The 18,464-nt window shown below is 46.0% G+C and overlaps 2 protein-coding genes across 5 annotated transcripts in view; one reads left to right on the top strand and one right to left on the bottom strand.

The window, feature by feature from the left end:
• The window catches only part of LOC147011766 (uncharacterized), a 369,804-nt gene that overhangs the window by 35,303 nt on the left and 316,037 nt on the right, over window positions 1–18,464 (top strand). The gene's annotated exons all lie outside the window — the stretch shown is intronic.
• On the bottom strand, window positions 578–18,330 carry TXN2 (thioredoxin 2). 4 transcript variants are annotated; one of them, XM_085858566.1, is made up of 5 exons: window positions 18,192–18,330; window positions 17,261–17,473; window positions 7,134–7,378; window positions 6,162–6,285; window positions 578–2,071 (listed from the first exon to the last, which is right to left on the bottom strand). In XM_085858566.1, the coding sequence occupies exons 3-5, from the start codon at window positions 7,376–7,378 to the stop codon at window positions 1,949–1,951; spliced, it is 492 nt and encodes a 163-aa protein (XP_085714692.1). In that variant the 5' UTR covers window positions 17,261–17,473; window positions 18,192–18,330; the 3' UTR covers window positions 578–1,948. The 4 variants fall into 4 exon arrangements, with proteins under 4 accessions (XP_085714692.1, XP_085714693.1, XP_085714694.1 ...); XM_085858567.1 differs by lacking the exon at window positions 17,261–17,473; XM_085858568.1 differs by lacking the exons at window positions 17,261–17,473; window positions 18,192–18,330 and adding an exon at window positions 8,705–8,853.

Raw genomic sequence — 18,464 nt, 5'->3', positions numbered from 1 at the left:
CACAAAAATCTACAACAACCAGCTGGAATTTGTAAGTTGACTTTGCATTTATAATCAAGACAACTGAATCCAGACTTGGTCGTATAATGGTAAGAGTGTCCGCTCCGAATTTGGGAGGTCGGTGGTTCGATTCTTACCAAAGACTTGAAAAATGGTACGTGCTACTTCCATCCTTCATGCTCAGCATTTAAAGGATAGAGCAAAGCCAAACAACCATAGGTTTCCACCGAGACAGAAATTCCTCCTCAATTGGCCTGGTGTGAGAGAAAAGGGATGTCAAAGATGGTTTGGCTGGTACCGAGAGTGCCGCAGGAAGTTATGTCGCTTCACCAAAGTTCAGCAGCTGTATTTATCCAAACTAAAGTTCAATATTGTCTCTGTAGCATTGCAGCTCCAGCTCGAACCTGAAATCATGTTGAAATGTTTTTCAAAACAGGATAAAACTGCATGCCAAGGCTGCCCGAGACATCCAAACTCATCAGCCATAATGCAATAAGTTATTGCTGCAACGTTGACAACAAATGTTACTTTTTGTGAAGTAGGACGATTCGATGAATGATTGAGGTCCCACAAAATACTGTATAAATAAGAATTTATTTCAACACGTGGAACATTGCTTGAACAATACACCATCAACTTCTCAAGTGTTAGCAGCAAATCTGTGGCCTGACCAAATGGACAACTTTTCTACATTGCATTTATTGAGGGAACTGGTTGGCAGGATGGCCTATAAGTATGCACACTCACCTCTCAGCCGTCTTGCTTGTGTTTGAATCTCAGCCGAGCTATAAACTGTAATCCCGGTGTTTCACAGGCAGTGGGTTTCATCAACATGTGTGCCGTCCTCTCTCGGATAAACGTTAAACTGGACGTCCCATCTGGTGACATTAATTGATAGATGTTCAGGATCCCAACAACATCTTTCGCGAAGACGGCACCATGAGCAAATTCCAAATCCTGCCCTAACCTACAGAAGGCACTGCATCAGTGGCATAGCCACATCCCCAGCCAATGATGCCACATACAAAAGAAGAAGAAGAAGAAGAATATTAAGGAAACTAATTTTAATAATAACCCCCATTTTCTTTCTCACTTCAATGTTAGGCCACAGACCGACTGATCAAACCCTCATATTATTTTCATTGGTGGCAGGATAACCTTGGAGAAGCGTATTCACCACCAAACCCTCCCAAACTTGAATGCCCTACAGATTCCTCCGTACATATCCTGCAAGCAACGATCGCATTTTGAACAAAGGAGGATGAAGTTTCCTTTGTGTGAAGAGTCTGGTGGCATAAAATGGCCAACTTGAGTTCAAAAGACCCTGTTGCGTGTCCAACTGAGAGTTTTGTTCGAGACAACATAATCTCTGCCATCATGTAATGCAGTCACCTCAACCCATCCTTTGGGATACACAATACCAGATTATATTCATTATGTTGGATTTTATAACTTATATGTACAGACTAAAATGTTACAGTGCATTACAAATCAAGGCATCAGTTCTTGGGACAAGTCCCTACCCCCTCTCCCCCTCCCTCACTGAAACAAACCAACAAAAGAGCTCCAAATGGTATCAGAAATGAGCTTTTTCCATGTTACGGCCAAAAGGATTTTCATCAAAGACCAAATGGAACTTTTAGTGGAAACACTGCCAAACTTCCTTAAATCATAATATAGACACCACCAGGTTTCCTGAATCAAAGTTGGTGAGGAGTGTAAATGACAAGAAGGCCGTTACAGAAACTATGGAAGAAAAGTGGGAGAGGGGTGGGCATCACAAAGTAGAGAAGAAATGGAAAAAGAAAGGAAAGGTTAGCCCATACCAAAAAAAGATGTATACAAGGGAACACAATGAGAGGTACCTGTGATAAAGGTAATTCAGCAATGAAATCAACTGTGAGCACATGCTTTTCAGATAAAACAAACAAGACCTTCTAACTAGTGTTCAGACATTGGGTCCAATGAGTTTAGTAAGAAACGCATCCAGCTGGTCTTCATCACAGACACCCACAATCTTGTCGACAACGTCGCCGGCCTGCATGCCAAGTATTGTGGGTACTGCCAAGACCTGTCAAAAAGCAAGAGTGCATGCAGTTCATGTAATATATATATACATATATATATATATATTTTTTTTAATGTGATGTTTTCAAAGCAAAATACCAAAGTGAAAAAAGTGAAAAGGGCAGATTCCAAAAACGAGAGCTCTCAAGTTTGATTCGTACATCTGACGACTCACTCAACATCCTTGTTTGGGGGACAAAGATGAACCTTTCCATTTTTTTTTTTTGAGGCTCGTGGTAGAGCAAGCACACTGAACGGATCAGGCCGGAAGACAAAACCAGGATGCAAAACCCGCATGTATGGAAAAGGAAACTCCAAGGAGGAAAAACTGGAAGATTCAGAGAGATTTGGGTGGTGTTAGTGATGGTAAAAAACAAAGATAAACCAATCTTGCCAAAAGGTGACCACATGTAACTTCTTTAAGGTCACACTGAGGTGAACAGAGCTGCTATCCAGCAGGAGCGACTCCTTGAGGAATATCTGCCTAGGAGAGATTCCAATGAGAATCGTTCTACAGAGTATCCATGAAAAATGTGCTTTTTCCTCATAACGTCACCAAATGACGTCATAATGTCTCAAGCTTGACATATCTAGAAAGCACTCATCGAGGTGTTCAATTTGAGGTACTACACGATATGGTTCCTAAAACTTGAAAATTTGACCTTGGGGTCAAATATGTTTGACCTGAAGCACTAACCATGAAGGTCAAGGCCAATCGCCACCAAAAATTAATCAGCTGAGCACCAGACCATGAACTATATTCCCATGAAGCTTGAAGACGATCCGATCAAAATTACTCAAAAAAATAAGGGTTTCGTCGACTCCCTGATTTGCGACAAAGTGACCTTGACCTTTGACCTTCAAAATTTTATGCGTTGAAAGAGACCTCTATAGGCCTCTGATATGCGAAGTTACAAAAATTTCCAATGATAACTGTGCTCTGCAGAATTTTTTATACGTGATTACAGACAAACAACAAAAAAAAAACATACAAGCTGACTAACATATCTTGCAAAAACTTCGTTTTGGCAAGATAATAATGGTTTTGGATTGGGGATGATCTGAGGTGGTGGTGAACAGCTGTCTTGAAGATCTGGAGGGAAGAATGAAATTGAACTTTGAAGAGGATGTGGAAGTTGATTCCACAAGCAGAGAAAAAAAAAAAGGAACAAATGCGTGGAGGTGAGCAGAGATCCTGGATTTAGGTAGTTTTACCAGAAAGTTGATGGTGGATCATGAGCCCAACAGAAACCTCAGGGGTGGGGGGAGGGACAAAGCACAGAAAGAGCAGAGGGTGAAAGACCAGAAAGGAGGTGGTAGATGACAGACCGATCTGTGATGGCAAGGTGATAAGCACATAGAATCAGCATCAACATGGGACATTCCAATGATCTTGAAGGCCCTGGTTTTCACAGTAGCAAGATGAGCAAGATGTGAAGCAGGGAGGACACCCCAGATGGGAGAGCAGTACTCCACAAAGCTGCGGATGAAGGCCTTGTAGGTGGATAGGAGTTCAGAAGTGCCAAAAAAGGACTTTGTATGATACAGGATGCCCAGTCGGCAGTTGGCTTTGGAGGCCTCCTTTGAAATGTGGTTTGCCCAAGAAATATCATGGATCATAGCAAGATGCACGAGCTTGAATGGCTGAACTTCCTCAAGAGGATTGTTAAGAAAGTAGATGGGGGGGGAGGGGGGAGGGGGGAGGGGAGGGTTGCAATGCAGCCCTTTCGGACAGAGATAACGAGAGTGTGGGATTTGTCAGGATTGAAAGACATATTCCAAGTGTGGCAGCTGGCTTTGGAGGCCTCCTTTGAAATGTGGTTTGCCCAAGAAATATCATGGATCATAGAGAAATGCACGAGCTTGAATGGCTGAACTTCCTCAAGAGGATTGTTAAGAAAATAGATGGGGGGAGGGGGGAGGGGGGAGGGGAGGGTTGCAATGCAGCCCTTTCGGACAGAGATAACGAGAGTGTGGGATTTGTCAGGATTGAAAGATATATTCCAAGTGTTTGATCAGCTTGTGTGTTTTTTCTCAAGGTCCGAAGAGAGGAAAGAGGCTCCAGCCTGCTTGTCAAAAGGATGAGGGATGTCACGGCATAGAGTGGAATAATCAGCAAATCTATAAAGAGGATTTTCCAGTCAGAGTTCATTGATGAAGATCAGGAATAAGACTGGGCCCAGAACAATGCCTTGGGGCACTCCAGTCTTGAGAGGGAGAAGAGATGAAAGTATTCCATAGAGTGCAACATGTTGGCGAGGAGAGTAGAGGAAGTCAGTAAGCCATGTCTGGAGTTGGCCTTGGATGCCATAAGCAGACAGTTTGGAGAACAAGGTAGGATGCCAGACTGTATCAAAAGATCAAGATATGTCCAGAGAGACAGCACTGAACTCACGTCTGACATTGAAGGCCTCCATCCATTGTTGGGTGAGAAGAAGCAGCATGTCCAAGGTGGAGTGATCTGATCTGAAGCAAAATTGATGATCTGAGATGATATTGGTGGAGAAAAGGAAGCATTTCATATCAACGGTGATGATGGATTCCATGACATTGCTGATGACTGTAAGAAAGCTGAGAGGATCCATTTTTGTACATCGTGCAGTGACATTGGCAGACTTCCAAGCAGATAGAAGATAACCTAGCGCAAATGATGGAGTGAAAATGGCAGAGAGAGGATGTGCAAGAGCGGCAGAGCAGGTTTTTAGGACATGTGAACTGATGCCGTTCGGTCCAGTAGCAAAGTCAGAGTCGAAGGTTGAAAGAACCTTTTCCACCTTCTCAGGTGCAAAAGACAGAGTCCAGGAGCAGTTGAGTACGACAAGGAGGGTACCGATAGTGAGAAGTTGGGTACAATATTTGGAAGTAAACACAGAATCGAGGCATTCGGCCTTCTCACGAGTGGAGGGAAGGGGAGCATACATCAGAGAGAGACTGAACAAGGCACCACCAAGTTTTAGAGGAGGGAGACATTTTGAAGCAAATGTTAGTTTAGTGCATTTGCCAGTACAGGAAGTGTCTTCCACATGTTGCACTAATTGATTTCAAAGAAAGAAGAACTGAATCATAGTTTTAATGCCAGAAACTATGACAAAAATTGTAATACCTTCTGGCAAATTTAAAACGTGATTATCAAAAGATAAATTTAAATGAATATGAAGAAAAAAATAAAATAAAATAACTGAACACCCAGTGATGGTGGACATGTGCACCATATGCCGACTATCAAATTGGTGTTTATCAGGCAAGTAGTTGCATCACTAAATGCGCTGTCCCTTGGATGGACGTTAAATTGGGTGTCTCATCTGTCGGCATTAGTTGGTGGATGTTAAAGATCCCACGGGGTCCATTGTGAGGTGTAAGCGAGCTATTACTAGCATACTGAGCATGTTACAAATTCCTGACTAAATAATCTGAAGTGGAACATCAGACTGCACTGGAACTGATGAAGTGTAACTGGCCACTTTGTAAAAGACTTGGGTCAAACTTCCCCCTTAAAAGGGTAGGATTAATTGGGACCATTAAATTAGTAGTACTATTCGTAGAAGTCGTCGTGCTGGTGTATGCAGACTTCACCTCCAAGCGGTCTAGCCTGGGTTTGAATCTTGGCCCAGTTACAAACTGTCATCCTGGTGTTTCACAAGCAGAGTGAGGCATCAATGTGTGTGCCGTCCCTTGGATGGATGTTAAACTGGGCCTCCGATCTGCCAGCATTACTTGGTGGACGTTAAAGGTTCCAGAGTAGGCTAAAGAGTAGGTGAGCTATTGCCAGAACCCTGAACAAATTCCAAATTTCTGCCCTAACCAGCAGAGGGCATTGCCTCAGTGACACAGCCACACACTCAACCAATAATGCTACGCTGCAGCCTTGTGCTGCACACAAAAGAAGTACGAGTATTGGCAGTAGTGAGAAACTGAAAATATTAGTCAAATGTAGAACTACAGGGTAGTAAATCTGCCTCATAGTAAAATTTACTGATTAATTGTGCATTTTGAATAAACATCCCCAGACATGTGGAGTTACAAATTAAAAAAAAAAAATAATCAGACGTAGTATTTCTCAATGTTTGAGATTCAACAGGAAAAACTCAGCTCACCCCATATTCCAAGGCCAGGTCAGTGTGATCATCAATATCCACTTTTGCCATGACCACTTTCCCATCCTGCTTAGCGATCATCTTCTCAAGCCTCGGGCCCAAAACTTTACAGGGTCCACACCATCTGCACAAGGCAAAGCACAATTATTGGATATCTCACAGATTGACAACAAAACAAAAACAAACGAGAAGGGCATTTGCTAGAGCGCATACCTCCATTACGCAATGCCCGATTCACAAGAACATATCGGGCCCAATACATTTTTGAGATATCGTACTATATATAGTTTTTGGCCCCATCAGTGGTGAAGAATCACTTTAAAAAATAAAATAATTATCGTATCTGGATCTGGATTCGTATTTTCACCAAAATCTAATCAGTTCGTCCTTGCCACACACCCAACCTGTCCACAAAATTTCAGCCGAATCCGTACATAAAACCTTCTGAGATATCCTGTATACAAACAGACAGAAAGGGGTGAAAACATAACCTCCTTCACCTTTGGTGGTGGAGGTAAAAAAGTAAAAACAGGATTCAGCTAGATTAAGAAAGAAAAGTAGAGTTCATAGAACACATCAGCCTGCACAGTGTGGAGAAAAAAAAAAAAAAAAGACATGAGCGGGGTCTGCGAGCAGCAAATTTGATTGGTCGAGATGATGTTAAACGCTGTAATATTTTTGGTTTGTTTGTCAGACAAGCAGACTTTAAATAAATAAAATCATCTCACACCTTTCTGCACATGCATGATCACGACAAAATCAGAGCCAAAGTATTGCTGAACCACAAGTTCATTTTCCAATTCATGCTCAAAATATAACATGCAATTTAAACAACTTGTTCCTCGATCATAAACTGACGTTTGTAGACACACGGACAGACAGACAGAAGTGAAACAATTCCTTAACCCCGCTCTCGACTTCACGCGAGCAGGGTAAAAATCCAGGATTAGTCAAGGCAAGTCCTCCACTCACGTCGCATGGAAATCGACCACGACAGGCTTCTTGCTGTTAACTACACGCTCCTCAAAGTCATTTCCATCTTGGATGTTAAAGATGACACGCCGCGTTGCCGTCATCGAAATGGGTCGACAAGCCAACGGAAGGCTTATCCTCGCAGTCTCCAAGCCGCCATTCCATGCGGTACCGCGAGTAGCCCAGAGACATCGCCACAAACCGCTCTGCAAGGACAACCTCTTCAGCGACCGAATCAGCACCATCTAGAGAAACAAGACGACATTGTTGCTTCAAATCCCTCTTGGTGCATGGACAACATGAAAGGCGTATTGCAATGAGAAAGAGAAAGAGAAATGAAGGAAAGGAATGTTGAGCAGAAAGCTTGACTTTGGCAGAATAAAACACCACACGTTAATGGATCATTCCCAAGTGGTATCAAGTATGGCAGGAATCAATACAAGTCATGGATCTTCATTTTAATCACAAAATCAAGCTCTTGCACCACATTTATCTTTCCATTCTCCATCACCGTCATGAGCAATGTCTACTTAACCCACCACCTAACAAAACGACCGCCCAAAGACCTTCCCCCTTAAGCCAGTTTGATAGCAAACAAAATTTAGACATTATTATATTAATACGCTAAGCCATATTTTGTGGACGTATCTCCTTCAAAACTGCCAGACGGATTGTCGCCACTTTCAACATGTGGGTGCTCTGTGGTCTAATGAACAGCATGGGCTATGTGAGATCACGACAGACAGACAGGTTTGGGAATTTTTGGCGATTTTCTCATTTTTACATTAGTTTGCATTGCTACGTATGACGTCACCGCTGAGGCGTTATGACGTCATTACGTACGTCACCGCTGAGGGGTTATGACGTCATTACGTACGACGTCACCACTGAGGCGTTATGACGTCATTACGTACGACGTCACCGCTGAGAGGCGTAATGCTACTCCGAGAAAACAGCGTCTGCAATGTAAAACCCTCTTCTGCACGTGCTGACTACCTCAGAAGGTGAATTTGACACAAAAAAATGTTACAAGAAACATTGTATTTAAAGAAATTCGATAAATCACATTGTGAACACCAGATATATTGACGTCCTAACGAATCCTCAGTTTAGAAACTTCTCACGGAGCGCGGGTTTGCCTCGTTTCCTTTAAATCCATCCACCACGAAGTTGGTGGTATTGCTCTGAGGAACCATCCATTTATTACGTACGGAAGGAAACAAAGGAGGGTTAAATTGAACAACAAAAATGTCAAAAGGAAAGAAAGGGCGATCAAGACCAAGACAACAAATGGGGATTTCATCAAGATCGCCTTTTATTTCTTACCTTCACAAAAGTCAAGGCGCCACAAGTCCGTCACACCGCGGGAAGAGCTTTCCGGTGGCGACACTTCCTCACAGGGGTAATGAAAGTTTGTTAATGTTCGATCACAGTTCCTTTTTACCACACCACGTCCGTACCACCACCCGCCCACGCATCCACCCACAAGTCAACGTGCTAGGCCGCACCAGAGACCCACAAGGTCGCCGAAGTTAGACCCCAACAAAGCGCCCACCCGTCTCCACTTGTACCTGTTATGAAAGGTAATCCCTTTTCTCAGATGAAACAACCATCGAAATTTCAAACATAATCTCCCGTGCTCGTGTTGGACTTCACTGTGTCCTCAATGGAAAATGGAAGGAACCAGCATCGTTCTCTCAAAGTAAGAGGATACACCCGCAGTTGCTTTCAAGAATGTTCGATTGTTTTTAACCATTCAGAAGCGTTTTGGTTTCAAATTAAAAAGCATGTGTTGGTCACACAAGTGTACATAGATTTTTTTTTAATATTACGCCTAATACCTGTCTGTAATTCCAGCAGTGTGTGTGTGTGTGTGTGTGTGTGTGTGTGTGTGTGTGTGTGTGTGTGTGTGTGTGTGTGTGTGTGTGTGTGTGTGTGTGTGTGTGTGTGTGTGTGTGTGTGTGTGTGTGTGTGTATATGTGTGTATGAGACCGCTGTTTCTCGACAACCACTGGTCCGATCTAATTGAAACTTGCCAGCTATATTGCTGGGGACCTGAGTATGTGCCTTTTCAAGGTTTGATATTAATCAGACAAGTGGTTCCCAAGTTATGGCCATTTATTTACCAAACCAATGACAGGACACGGTGCTATGACGTCACATTTGACGTGACAATTCTTCTTCCTCTTTTTTTTTGCCAGTACGGGCACGCGAGAGCGAAGGAACGGCCTGTGTGGTTGTTGTTTGTGGAACGCGGTTTGAAAGTTTTTTTTTTTTTTTTGTTTTTTTTTGCACGTACGGGCCCGCACTAGGATAATAAAATACAGAAGAATAACTTTTTAAAAGGAGAACAAAAGACGCTGAAATGGTTCGTTCAATTCCTGCGGTAATTCCAGGGTTGATTCAATTCAGGTGGAAGATTCACCCAAAGGAAACAAGTTTGGAACCCAATAATTGGGACACATATTGAGAACCGCGGGTGTGACACAGTCGCGGCGGTCCAAGAGATCCTGTAGTGCAGTGCAGCGGTATCACTTTGCCTTTGGTTTCGTAACATGTGACTCTGCTTTTGTTTTGGTTTAACGGGGTTTCCTGGCAGGGGTTTTGAGAGCTTTTAGCGTTGCGGTTTAATAAAGAACAAGTGGAAGTCCATGCATTGCGTTTCGAGACATTGTGTAATTATGATGGAACATCGATGGGAAAACAGGAATCCGTATCTTAGACAAGGTTTTGACAAAATAGTGTGGTGGGATTAATTAAGATCAGAGAGTGAGTGGCATGTGAGTGAGTCGAACATACATGCGACGTAACGCTGTGACGTAGGGTAGACAGACAATGAAAAGGAGACTGTGACGTAGGGGAGACAGACAGACAGGACACCAAAAATTTGCCCCTCATCCCAGTGCTTAGTCGATACTCGACACGCAATTAACTCCGAATCTGAACGTCTCGGACGTAGCCCGGTGGATGTTATTTATCACGAGCAAGGGATCCCTCCTCCCCCCTCCCCTTCCCCCTGCCTCCTCCCACCCCTCCCCTTCCCCCTGCCTCCTCCCACCCCTCCCCTTCCCCCTGCCGCCTCCCACCCCCTTGCCTCCTCCCCTCCCACCTCCTCCCCTCCCCCTGCCTCCTCCTCCTCCCACCTCCTCCCCTCCCCTGCCTCCTCCCACCCCTCCCCTTGCCTCCCACCCCTCTCTCCCCTCGCCTCCTCCCACCCCTCCCCTTGCCTCCTCCCCCCTCCCCTTGCCTCCTCCCCTCCCCCTGCCTCCTCCCACCCCTCCCCTTGTCTCCTCCCTCCCACCTCCTCCCTCCCCTGCCTCCTCCCACCCCTCCCCTTGCCTCCTCCCCTCCCCCTGCCTCCTCCCACCCCTCCCTCCCCTTGCCTCCTCCCACCCCTCCCCTCCCCTTGCCTCCTCCCACCCCTCCCCTTCCTCCTCCCACCCCTTGCCTCCTCCCACCCCTCCCCTTTCCTCCTCCCACCCCTCCCCTTTCCTCCTCCCACCCCTTGCCTCCTCCCACCCCTCCCCTTCCCCTCTCTCTGCACTCCCACACCACCCTTCCTCAGCCCTCCCTCTAGAATCCTCACAGAGGGTGTGACACGCCGGACGTTATGTTGACGAAAGATGAAAAACCGATTTTGGTCAAGGTTTTCATAACACCACACATTAATCTTAAATATACATTGTCTGCACTGTGTCCTTTGGGAAACCAAATCTGATTCTTGGTCTTGGTCTGCACTGAGACCAATTGATTTTAAAATAGGAACTGCATAAATGGACGACGACGACGACGACGACGACGACGACGACGACGACGACGACGACGACGACGACGACGACGACGACGACGACGACGACGACGACGACGACGACGACGACGACGACTTTCCTTCCACACTAAACTGGTGACCCTGACATGATCCATATGAATGGACAAGGAGTTGCACACGCGCAACCTGTCGCCGGGAATGAACGGCCACCTGTGCCCTTCCCGGATACTGAACCAGCTTCATGGGTGGCAGTGGTTTGGATAAAATTGTCGCCATTTTGGCCTAATGACCCGCAGCTGTGGCAAGTTGAAGCCCAATTCAACACCCAGAACATTACTTTCCACCGAGTTGATGTGGTTCAAATACATTGTTGGCTCCTTGTCACCAGAGTATGCAACGGAGGTGAGAGATGTTTTACTACAACCACAGATTTTCTGATGTCCCTTGTCCCCACTGTTATGGTGCTACCCTCTCTCGCCCCCTCGGCTCCTGCTACCTTTGTTATATGATACTAGTACGTGCCCGTAAAAAAAAAAAATAATAATAATAATAATAATAAATAAACCACACAGGCCGTTTCTTCGCTCTCACGTGCCCGTACATGCGTGACCCGGAAGTTCGATATTATTCGCAGTTACGATTATTCACAATTTATTTTTAATACCCAATTATTCAATTAACGCCAACATATTTTACCTTTTCACAATGTCGTGGCAAGGAAAAACAAAAAGAGAAGAGAAGAGAGAGAAAAAATTTACTTCCTGGTTCGGAGCATACCAGCACTCTGATGTTTCCGAAATTTATACACCGTCTAATATGAAAACGATCATAACTTGGGCCATTGTGTTTATCGAGAAATTATTAGAATACATGTGTGGTGAATTAACGTGAATCAAGGGACATGACGCGGGATCACATGTTGTGCGTCTCGCGTATAAGGGGAGGTCTCTGCGGCACGGGGTGATTGTCCCCGGGGCATTGCTATTGACATCGGCTGTCCACTTGATGCTCGTTAACTGAAGGTGCTCATTGACTGGTGAGAATGGAGATTATATCGAACTCCGTGCTTACGCGGATTTAGTCTGCAATGGTTAACTGCACATGTATACGTTACTGCTTATGTACTCCTAGCTGAACCTGTATTCCCCGGTGTGTCCACAGAAGCGGCTCCAATCAAATGGAATAAAGCCTAAACTCTGAAGGTTCATCTCTCGCTCTCATTTTAATTTATTCCATTTGATTTTCTCGGCTCTCTCAACCAAAGATGGACAAGATCTACAAACCAGAGAGGTTCGACGCAGACCCGAACACGACTGACGCAGAAATGAAATGGTCACATTGGTTCTGCTCCTTCTCACACTATCTGACCATCATCGCGGAGGGAGCTGACAAATTTGCCGCTCTCGTGAATCATGTCTCGCCCGGCGTGTACAGGCTCTTCTCGGGGTGCGACACTTACGAAGCAGCGATTGACGTGCTGCAGGCGCTCTATGTGAAGCCCAAGAACGAGGTATACATACGACATCTTCTCAACACACGCAAGCAAGCAGCCGGGGAGACAATCGATCAGTTCCTGCAAGCTCTGAATCAGCTGGGAAAAGACGGCAGCTTCCGGGCCGTAAGCGCCGAGGAACACCGAAAGGAAGCGACACGGGAGGAATTCATCCAAGGACTCAGATCAGCCCACATACGGCAACGCTTACTAGAGAAAGCGCAACCCACTCTTGACAAGGTAGTCGATCAGGCTCGAGCGATGGATACGGCTCAGCAGCAATCTGAGTCATTTGGGACACCGATGCTGCTCATGAACGCTGCTACGATGGGAACCCAAGGAACCCCACTGGCACAGACACAGCCAGACATGAGGGATGGAGAAACACCCGAGGAGCCGGATACCCAGACCTCGTCAAACTCCTCAGCAACTGCTCCGGTCGGTAAATGCTTCTTTGTGGGTACAAAAGGCATCCTCGTCAAAAAATGTCCAGCCAGAGATGCCACATGCATGAATTGCGACAAGAAAGGGCATTATGCCAGGGTATGTAAATCTACTCTAAGGAGAAATAAACCCACTTCTGCGGCTCTCTACTCGCAAAATAAATTGACTGCAGCCTCCCCGGGGAATCTATCCAAGGCTATCATCAACGTGCGAATTAACGGGCATATGGCTGAGGCACTGATTGATACCGGTAGCTCTGAAAGTTTCGTCAACAGCTCGCTAGTGAAGGGCAGGAAATGGGTAATCCACCCGACTGACAATACGGTATGCATGGCCGCCACCTCACTACAATCCCGCGTATGAGGGTACTGCAATGTTGAATTGGACGTAAAGGGTACACGCATCGGGATGTAAAGGTGCTGGTGCTTCGTGATTTGTGCGCAGACGTAATTCTGGGTCATAATGTCCTCAAGCAGCACACGAGCATCGAAATACCCTTTGGAGGAAGCAAGCCTCGTCTAATTTTAAATGCGCTGACCACCGCGGAGGTGACGTCCCCAGCTGTTCGCTAACTTGTCGCCGGTCTGCAAACCGATAGCGATCAAATCGCGGCGATATACCACTGCTGACATGAATTTCATCACTTCAGAAACCAAGCGATTACTGGAGGAGGGAATTATAGAACCGAGCGATTCGCCATGGCGCGCACAGGTGTTAGTGACCAGCAGTCAGAACCATAAGAGACGGATGGTTGTCGATTATTCCCAAACGGTCAATCGCTTCACCCAACTCGACGCCTACCCCCTGCCGCGCATAGATGAGATGGTCGAACGCGTGGCCAATTATAAGGTATTCAGTACCATCGACTTGCGAAGCGCCTATCATCAAATTCCCATCCGAGAGGAAGACAAACCGTACACTGCATTCCAGGCAGGGCGGCGCCTCTACCAATTCAGAAGGATACCATTCGGTGTCACGAATGGGGTAGCTTGCTTCCAACGGGTTATGGACGACATCATCTCAGATGAAAACCTCGAAGACACTTTTGTTTACGTGGATAATGTCACAGTGTGCGGTAGGGATCAGAGGGAACATGATAGGAATCTGGACAGATTCTTGAGCATTGCTGGAAAATATAATCTGACTCTCAACTACGAGAAATGCGTATTCTCGGCAAGGTCAATTGACCTTCTCGGCTACACGATAGCCAACGGCACAATTAAGCCTGATCCTGAGCGATTGCGCCCGCTCCGTGAGCTTCCACCACCTCAGGACTTGCAGACAATGCGCCGGGTGATCGGGATGTTCGCTTACTATGCAAGATGGATTTCGCAATACTCCGAGAAAATATATCCCCTAGTGCATTGCAAAAACTTTCCACCAGATGCCGCTGTCGTGAAAGCTTTCCACAACCTCAAGGATGATATCAGTAAGTCCGTGGTTTTATCGATCGACAGCTCGGTGCCCTTCGTGGTGGAAACCGACGCTTCAAATCACGCCATAGCTGCAACACTTAATCAGTCTGGGCGGCCGGTCGCTTTCTTCTCGAGAACTCTCTCTAGAAGCGAGCAGAGACACTCGGCAATAGAGAAGGAGGCGTACGCCATCGTCGAAGCGCTGCGGAAATGGAGACATTATTTACTGGGAAACCACTTCACGCTCGTTACGGACCAACGATCCGTGGCATTCATGTTTGATGGGAAAAATAACGGGAAAATTAAGAATGAAAAAATTATGAGATGGCGGATAGACCTAGCCTGCTACAGGTACGACATTGTTTACCGGCCCGGGAAGGAAAACCCTGCTGCAGATACCTTCTCCCGGGTCTACAGTTCGGCAACAATCAGTCAGGCTTTGCAAGACCTCCATGTGTCTCTGTGCCACCCAGGGGTAACCAGGATGGCACATTTCGTACGCAGACAAAATCTTCCCTATTCTGTTGAAGATATTAAACAAATGAATGCTTCATGCCCTGTTTGTGCTGAACTAAAACCCAGATTCTTTGGCGCGGCATCTGGCAGACTGATCAAGGCTACTTCCCCCTTCGAGAGACTAAACATCGACTTCAAAGGGCCCCTACCGACCGAGACAGACAACAGATACATATTCACCGTTGTTGATGAATATTCAAGGTTCCCTTTCGCGTTTCCGTGCTCGGATATGACCTCGGGCACTGTCGTAAAATGTCTCTCTGACGTCTTCGCTATGTTTGGGAGACCTTCGTACATACATTCAGACAGAGGGCCGTGTTTCATGTCGGCCGGGCTAAAACAATTCCTATTAGAGCACGGCATAGCAACTAGTCGAACGACGGGTTACAACCCACAGGGGAACGGGCAGGTGGAAAGGTATAATGGAGTTATTTGGAAAGCCATAACTCTGGCGCTGAAATCGAGAGGACTGGGCCCTGAGCGATGGGAGGTTGCTCTTCCTGACGCAATGAATTCCATACGCTCTTTGCTCTGCACGTCCACAAATGCCACTCCTCACGAACGTATGTTTACTCACCAACGACGTTATGTTGACAGTCAAACGGTGCCCAACTGGCTGACCCACCCCGGTACAGTGTTCATGAAACGCCCGGTACGACAAAGCAAGTATGAACCGCTGGTGGAGGGGGTCGAACTCATTGACACTAATCCAGAGTATGCTCATGTCAGGCTCCCCGATGGCAGGGAGACCACTGTGTCGGTTCGCCATCTGGCTCCCGCCGGTACTCCTCCCGCCGGTACACCACCTCCTGGCTCTCCTCCTTCTGACATTTCCCCCCCAGGAACTCCGCCAGGCGACGGGGCTGCCGTGTTCCCCCCGAGAGCGATCGAGGAGTCATCCCCGGCACAAGTCGAGGCTCACCAAGAGGATCGGGAGTCTCCCTCAAGTGAAACTGCCGTTTACTCCCGGAGAGGTCGACGAATAAGGCCCCCTCGACGACTCAATCTGTAAAGGGGATTATCGGCATTCTCGCTGCTCATGCTCCTATATGCCCATTATATCATATATCGATGCTCATTTCCATGCTCCTACAACTCAAAATAATCACTGCTTGGCATGTATGCTTCTGTAGATCAATTAGTCCGCGTTGCTTGAAATGTATACTCCTATAGAGCTAAAGCAATCATGGTGTGTAAGATGGGCCCCTAGTTACATTTTAAAGGTGAGGAGAATGTGGTGAATTAACGTGAATCAAGGGACATGACGCGGGATCACATGTTGTGCGTCTCGCGTATAAGGGGAGGTCTCTGCGGCACGAGTGATTGTCCCCGGGGCATTGCTATTGACATCGGCTGTCCACTTGATGCTCGTTAACTGAAGGTGCTCATTGACTGGTGAGAATGGAGATTATATCGAACTCCGTGCTTACGCGGATTTAGTCTGCAATGGTTAACTGCACATGTATACGTTTCTGCTTATGTACTCCTAGCTGAACCTGTATTTCCTGGTGTGCCCACAGAAGCGGCTCCAATCAAATGGAATAAAGCCTAAACTCTGAAGGTTCATCTCTCGCTCTCATTATTATTATTATTTTTATTAGAAATTATAGAGAAATTATTAGAATACATGAAGTCATCACTCTCCGGAAGCCCGTACGTTGTAACCTGGAATGGGGAACGCGGCTGAGCTTCCCTTCCCCATCGGCCATGCCCACGCAACAACGTGTCTTGTCATTGGATTGGTAAATAAATGGCCATAACTTGGGAAGCACTTGTCCGATTAATATCAAACCTTGAAAAGGCACATCCTCAGGTCCTCAGCAATATACCTGGCAAGTTTCAATTAGATCGGACCAGAGGTTGTCGAGAAACAGCGGTCACACACACAGACACACACACAGAGATTGCTGGAATTATAGATAGATGCTCTAAGTAGACAAAAAACGAGCCTCGACGAAGTAGACAAGAAAAACCCTCCAATGAACACTCAGTACACGACTTTGAAGACCGCACTCAACTTCTTGCAACTGAGGATTTAGGAGATCGAAGACCCAGAACTACTGCGTCATATGAAGCAGCTTCTCGGGGTCTTCAAGACAGCTGTTCACCTCCATCTCAGATCGTCACCATTCAAAAACTATGATCTTTTTCTCCCCTCGTTAACCCACCACCCAAATTCCTCGTCCTTCCAATTTTTCATCCTTGGAGTTTCCTTCTATCTCCATCTTGTTCACCTCATGTATGCGTGTTTGCGTCCCGTTTTTGTCTGTTACCTCCTGATCCGTTCAGTGTAATATTGTTACGGATTTGGAAACCTTGTGCACAAAAACAGCCAGAGTCCCCGTAGTTCAGTTATTTCGATAAGTATGTGTTTATAGTTAGAATCCATCCCCTATGTCTAATGGGAATTTTGTGTGTGCGCGACGAGTTATTTTTTCGTTCGGTTTTTATTACATCTACAACAACAACAGCGACGCCAACCCACACTCACCCGTTCGCCATTGCCGACGTGTTTTTGGCTGAGGGTGTGGGCGGAGCCTCCATTGCTTCAGATCGAGGTTCCGCCCCAAGGAGGGGCATAGAGCGTTTCCTCCAGCCAATGAGCGAAGGGCGAGAATTGAATCATTTCGTCTTTGTCATACAGCCAACCTGTCAACCAGGTTTCGTCCAAATCCGTCAATAAGCTTTTGGTGATCTGCATTCCCTGCAAGAGGTTGGGGGGAGACGATTGCCAAGACTTGCTAAGGGTACAGGTGTTTCTGGAAGGGTAAATACAGGTTTGGGTTAATCGTACACACGAGAGTTACACTGCTGCAAATTACAATATCTGCGTTGACTTCGTTGCTTCAAACTGCTTATTGTTGCACACATTACTGTAATTATGGGTCCTAATTTATTGGTTCAAACTGCTTATTGTTTCTGATTCGTGTTTATTAAATCCAAAACCAATTGTTTGTTTTCCTGTATATTTATAGCATGCTGCTTTGCCTATATTTATTCTATTGCCGATAATGAAATGCCATTTTGGCCGAATAGGTGCCGACAGGATGTTGCCGAGGTAGTACACATAGCTCGGTGCTGTCTATTCTGGATCCAATTTCAAACCTGACTATGAGCTGTTGTGTTTGTGTTTTGCAGGCAGGCCGTTGCATCACAAAGTGAACCTCGTCCATCGGAAAGACGTTCAGCCGGGTGTTCTGTCTGCTAGCATTTGCTGGCTGGTGTAGGTTAAAGATCGGACAATGCGTTTCACGAAGACGAGACCAGTTATCGTCGATACCCTCAACAAATTACAGATTCCTACTCGTATCCAATCGAACGGGAAGCCTGTCCAACCGGTTCATGAAAATCTTGGGCCAAAATGTTCCTCAGCCAACCCCACCAGGTCTTTGAAAAAAAAAACCTTCCTAGGCGAACCTCACCAGGTGGGAATAATTGAGGCCGTTAAGAACGTAGCAGCAATGGAGTGTACGTACAATCCATGTCTTTATTTATAATCTTGTATGACACCATTTTTCTTCCACTCCCGAATTTTCTTGCTGTTAGGAAACACACCAAACCCACACCATCACTCTCTTTTTAACATCATATTCACAGCTGGTGAAATTGTTCTGATAGCAGTTTTGCCACAGACAAAATACTCACAGTCAGAAAACTTTTACCATGAAAATTTGGTATCAGTGGTTTGGTGCAGG

The sequence above is a fragment of the Eptatretus burgeri genome, chromosome 15, assembly GCF_056783735.1.
Source record: "Eptatretus burgeri isolate ZD-2024b chromosome 15, Ebu_testis_v1, whole genome shotgun sequence".
NCBI classification, from domain to species: Eukaryota; Metazoa; Chordata; class Myxini; order Myxiniformes; family Myxinidae; genus Eptatretus; species Eptatretus burgeri.
Note: the sequence above shows the minus strand (reverse complement) of the source record. Positions and strands in the feature narration are given on the sequence as shown.